Genomic DNA, 5,900 nt, shown 5'->3' on the forward strand with positions numbered 1-5,900 from the left:
ATTTTTAGTAGAGACGGGGTTTCACCGTGTTAGCCAGGATGGTCTCAATCTCCTGACCTCGTGATCCGCCCGTCTCGGCCTCCCAAAGTGCTGGGATTACAGGCTTCAGCCACCGCGCCCGGCCTTAACTATTTTTAAGTGTACAGTTTGGTAATGTTTTCCTTTTTTTTCTGAGACGTTAGGTTCAAGCAATTCTCCTGCCTAAGTCTCTCAAGTAACTGTTATTACAGGCACCCGCCACCACGTCTGGCTAATTTTTGTATTTTTAGTAGAGACGGGGTTTCACCATGTTGGCCAGGCTGGTCTCAAACTCTCTACCTCAGGTGATCTTCCTGCCTTGGCCTCCCAAAGTCATGGGTGGCGTGAGCCACTGTGCCCGGGCAGTACTGTTTTCTTTTCTTTGTCTTTTTTTAAATTTATTTAAGTTCTGAGATACATGTGCAGAATGTACAGGTTTGTTACATAGGTATACACGTGCCATGGTGGTTTTTGCTGCACCCATCAACCCGTCATCTACATTAGGTATTTCTCCTAATGCTATCCCTCCCCCCATCTCCCCACCCAGTAGTGCTTTCGTTTTGTTTTTTTGTTTGTTTGTTTTTTTTTTTGAGACGGAGTCTCGCTCTGTCGCCCAGGCTGGAGTGCAGTGGCCAGATCTCAGCTCACTGCAAGCTCCACCTCCAGGATTTACGCCATTCTCCTGCCTCAGCCTCCTGAGTAGCTGGGACTACAGGCGCCCGCCACCTCGCCCGGCTAGTTTTTTTGTATTTTTTTTAGTAGAGACGGGGTTTCACCGTGTTAGCCAGGATGGTCTCGATCTCCTGACCTCGTGATCCGCCCGTCTCTGCCTCCCAAAGTGCTGGGATTACAGGCTTGAGCCACCGCGCCCGGCCAGTAGTGCTTTCTTAATTCGTTTTGGTACACCTATGTATACTTAAGATTTATGATATCTTGTGTTACATGGAGAAGCTGCTATGGGGATTGTTTACAGATTGGTAAACCCTAAAAAGTATCTGGGATACCTCGTATTCCTTAGAAGTCTTGAAACTCCCAACAGATTTGCATTCATTCACAAATTTTTTTTGAGCACCTTCTATGGTGGTGGTTATTCCATGTTCTGGGTTCACATTGCCATAAAAGACAAGATCCCTATACTCAGTGGTGCTTACCTTTTAGTGGGTTAATTAATAAACAAAATGAATTAATGACCTAGAGATCCTACATCAATTTTTAGCTTTTTTTTTTCTTTTTGGATTTCATCACTTCTTCTAGGTAGAGCCCTTAGGAAATGAAGCTACCATCCCATCCCACAGCCAGTGAGTTTGATGAGCTGTGTTGGCTGGATTTTCACTTGGGTATATTTGATATCTGCCACAAGAGATGATACTTAATTTATGAGTCTGAGTTGGATGAGTCATCCCAAGCCCCATTCAGAAGCCTTCATTGGACTTTTCTCTCCAGTTGTAGCTGGTGATCTAGAAACCTTTATTTTTTTATTTTTATTTTTTTTTTTGAGACGGAGTCTTGCTCTGTCGCCCAGGCTGAAGTGCAGTGGCCGGATCTCAGCTCACTGCAAGCTTCGCCTCCCGGGTTCACACCATTCTCCTGCCTCAGCCTCCCGAGTAGCTGGGACTACAGGCGCCCGCCACCTCGCCCGGCTAGTTTTTTGTATTTTAGTAGAGACGGGGTTTCACCGTGTTAGCCAGGATGGTCTCGATCTCCTGACCTTGTGATCCACCCGTCTCGGCCTCCCAGAGTGCTGGGATTACAGGCTTGAGCCACTGCGCCCGGCCGAGATCCTATACCTTCTAAAATCTTTATCTTAAGCGGGGGTAGAGTGTTACATGACAAGATAGGCATTTTGAAGCATCTCTCTGGTGGCAATGTAGAGTAGATTAGAAAGAACAAGAATAGTGGTAGGAAGACAAATTTGGAAGCTGTTGTAGTAATTCAGCTGAGAGATGATGATGGCAAGGACTATGGTAGTGGCTCTGACAGTGGAGTGAGGTGGGCAAGGTAAAGAACTATTAAGAGAGAATTAATAGGACTTGGTGATTGGTTGGATATGAGGACTGAGGTAGGAGGAATAGTCACGGTTGGGTGTTGGTGCTAATCCCTGAGAGAGAGCTCAAAGTGAGAAGTGGGGAGAGGAGTGGTGAGCAGTTCAGTATTGAGTGTATTGAATTTAGATGACTATGAGTAGGATATTCAAAAAGGACTGTCTAGGAGGCAGAGTGGAAGAGTACGGCCCCAAAGGAGACTGGAAAGGAGAACAGGAGGAAGTCATGGAAGCAAAGGGAAGATTGTTGAAGAAGGGAAGGTTGCTCGCGGGGCGCAGTGGCTCACGCCTGTAATCCCAGCACTTTGGGAGGCCGAGGCAGGCGTATCACAAGGCCAGGAGATCGAGACCATCCTGGCTAACACTGTGAAAGCCCGTCTCTACTAAAATACAAAAAATTAGCCGGGCATGGTGGCAGGCGCCTGTAGTCCCAACTACTTGGGAGGCTGAGGCAGGAGAATGGTGTAAACGCGGGAGGTGGAGCTTGCAGTGAGCTGAGATCGTGCCACTGCACTCCAGCCTGGGCAACAGAGCAAGACTCCATCTCAAAACAAAAAGAAGAAGAGAATGTTGCTGAACACATCTGCTGATGCTGAAAGATCAAGTAAGAAAAGGCTAAGATCAAGGGGCGAGGAGATTGTCACTCTATGAGAGAACTGTGAGTGGAATACAGAGGAGGGTGCAAGTGAGACTGCAATGTTGAGAGAAAGAGGTGCTCCAGTTGAAAGTGTAAATATAGATAGCTCTTCAGCATACTTCCTTAGAGGTGGAGAAGAGAAAGGGAGGGTGCTGGCTAACTTGTATTTCAAGTTCCTTGAGAGGAGGATGAATGTCCTATTTATCTGTGTTACTGAGTATTTTATCTGGTCTGTTTGATAGAACAAATTTTAGATCCTAAATTTCCTGAGAATAGGAATGATCTCACTTATCCTTGTACTCAGTGCCTAGCACACTATGTATTCAGTGACTGACTTTTTTTAATTTTTAGTAGAGACACGGGGTATCATTGTGTTGTCCAGACTAGTCTCCAGCTCCTGGCCTAAAGCGGTCCTCCCTCCTTGGCCCCCCAGAGTGGTAGGATTACGGGCATGAGCCACTGCACCTACCTATGATTGATTGTTCAATGAATCAGAAAATATATTTCCATCTTGTTAAATTAAAAAATAAAATGTTTTTTCCCTATAGATAAAGCATATGATGGCTTTCATTGAACAAGAAGCCAATGAGAAAGCAGAAGAAATAGATGCAAAGGTGAGATTCATTTTCTAGTTTTAAGAAGTTATCATGGTTTCCATATTGTTTTGCTTTGCTAAATAATATTGTTAGCAAAACTGTTTAACAACAGATTGCATAGGACTGATAAAAGTCTCTTTCTTCCTTCCCTCCTTCCTTCCTTCCTTTCTTTCTTTCTTTTTTTTTTTTGAGACAGAGTTTCACTCTTGTCTCCCAGGCTGGAGTGCAGTGGCGCAGTCTCCGCTCACTGCAACCTCCGCCTCCCAAGTTCAAGTGATTCTCCTACTTCAGCCTCCTGAGTAGCTGAGATTACAGGCACGCGCCACCACACCCAGCTAATATTTGTATTTTTAGTAGAGACGGGGTTTCACCATGTTGGCCAGGATGGTCTCAATCTCTTGAGATCTGCCTGCCTTGGCCTCCCCAAGTGCTGGGATTATAGGTATGAGCCACAGTGCCTGGCCGCTTCTTTCATTTTGAGGCAGAGTCTCACTTTGTCACCCGGACTGCAGTGCAGCAGCCTAATCTCAGCTCACTGCAACCTCTGCCTCCTAGGTTCAAGCGATTTTCCTGCCTCAGCCTTCCAAGTAGCTGGGACTACAGGCATGCACCATCACGCCTGTCTAATTTTTGTATTTTTAATAGAGACAGGGTTTCACCATGTTGGCCAGGCTGGTCTTGAACTCCTGACCTCAGGTGATCCACCCGTGTGGGCCTCCCAAAGTGGTGGGATTACAGGTGTAAAACACCGTGCCCGGCCCTATTTATTTACTTTTTTGTTTGTTTTTTTTTTTTTTTAGATGGAGTCTCACTCTTGTCGCCCAGGCTGGAGTGCAGTGGCCCGATCTTGGCTCACTGTAAGCTCTACCTCCTGGGTTCACGCCATTCTGTTGCCTCAGCCTCCCGAGTTCCCGAGTAGCTGGGACTACAGGCACCCGCCACCACATCCAGCTAATTTTTTTTTTTTTTTTTGTGAGATGGAGTCTCGCTCTGTCGCCCAGGTTGGAGTGCAATAGTGTGATCTTGGCTCACTGCAACCTCCGCCTCCCAAGTTCAAGTGATTCTCCTGCCTCAGCTTCCCCAATAGCTGGGATTAGAAGCGCCCACCACCACACCCAGCTAATGTTTGTATTTTGGTAGAGACAGGGTTTCACCAGGTTGGCCAGGCTGGTATGGAACTCCTGACCTCAAGTGATCCACCCGCCTCGGCCTCCCAAAATGCTGGGATTACACGCATGAGCCACCGCGCCCGGCCAATTTTTTGTATTTTTAGTACAGACGAGGTTTCACCACGTTAGCCAGGATGGTCTCAATCTCCTGACCTCGTGATCTGCCCGCGTAGGCCTCCCATAGTGCTGGGATTACAGGCGTGAGCCCGGCCTTTATTTACTTTTTTTTTTTTTGAGGCGTTGTCTCGCTCTGTCGCCCGGACTGGAGTGCAGTGGCCCAATCTCAGCTCACTGCAAGCTCCGCCTCCCGGGTTTACGCCATTCTCCTGCCTCAGCCTCCCGAGTAGCTGGGACTACAGGCGCCTGCCACCTCGCCCGGCTAGTTTTGTATTTTAGTAGAGACGGGGTTTCACCATGTTAGCCAGGATGGTCTCGATCTCCTGACCTCGTGATCCGCCCATCTCGGCCTCCCAAAGTGCTGGTTACAGGCTTGAGCCACCGTGCCCGGCCTTATTTACTTTTTAATTTAAATTTTACCTTAATAAATTCTTAATTGGAAATGTCTGTATCTTTAACATTAAAAAATAAATTTTCCTTTCTAATTGTTGTGATTGCCAATAAGTGTCCTGAAATTTTATGTTAGAGGGTAGAAAAGTAATGGATGGTTCATTTTCTCATGGAAACCAAAATTCAAATATTTAGTAACTGTGGTGAACTGTGATAGGTGACTGGAGAAGGTTGTAGTGTTTCATTGTTTAGCTTTTTTGTTAATCGGTGCTCACTGCAAAAAAAATAAAGTTTAGGCTGGGCTTGGTGGCTCACACCTGTAATCACTCAGCACTTTGGGAGGCTGAGGCAGGTGGATCACCTGAGGTCAGGAGTTCAAGACCAGCCTGACCAACATGGTGAAACCTCGTGTCTACTAAAAATACAAAAATTAGCTGGGCATGGTGGCGCGTGCCTGTCACCCCAGCTACCCAGAGGCTGAGGTGGGAGAATCGCTTGAACCCGGGATGCAGAGGTTTTAGTGAGCCGAGATCATGCCACTGCACTCCAGCCTGGACAACTGAGTGAGATCTTGTCTCAACAACAAAAAAAAAAGTTTGTAAGTATATAAGGTATAAAATGAAAACCCCACCCATTACAAAGGTGTCCTTCCATCAACATTTAGAAGTTTTATCTACATTTCCAGTTGCACATTGCTTATGCCAATTTATATTCCTTAACAGTATATCGGCCGGGCGCGGTGGCTCAAGCCTGTAATCCCAGCACTTTGGGAGGCCGAGACGGGCGGATCATGAGGTCAGGAGATCGAGACCATCCTGGTTAACACCGTGAAACCCCGTCTCTACTAAAAAAAAATACAAAAAACTAGCCGGGCGAGGTGGCGGGCGCCTGTAGTCCCAGCTACTCGGGAGGCTGAGGCAGGAGAATGGCGT

General features: G+C 46.8%; 1 protein-coding gene across 1 annotated transcript in view; it reads left to right on the forward strand.

The window, feature by feature from the left end:
* The window catches only part of ATP6V1E1 (ATPase H+ transporting V1 subunit E1), a 49,917-nt gene that overhangs the window by 11,791 nt on the left and 32,226 nt on the right, over window positions 1-5,900 (forward strand). Inside the window, exon 2 of the mRNA XM_017891346.1 lies at window positions 3,245-3,310. Within this exon, the coding sequence (XP_017746835.1) occupies window positions 3,245-3,310 (66 nt within the window). The remainder of the gene's footprint in view (window positions 1-3,244; window positions 3,311-5,900) is intronic.

Source organism: Rhinopithecus bieti, unplaced genomic scaffold, assembly GCF_001698545.2.
Source record: "Rhinopithecus bieti isolate Rb0 unplaced genomic scaffold, ASM169854v2 scaffold_20777, whole genome shotgun sequence".
NCBI classification, from domain to species: Eukaryota; Metazoa; Chordata; class Mammalia; order Primates; family Cercopithecidae; genus Rhinopithecus; species Rhinopithecus bieti.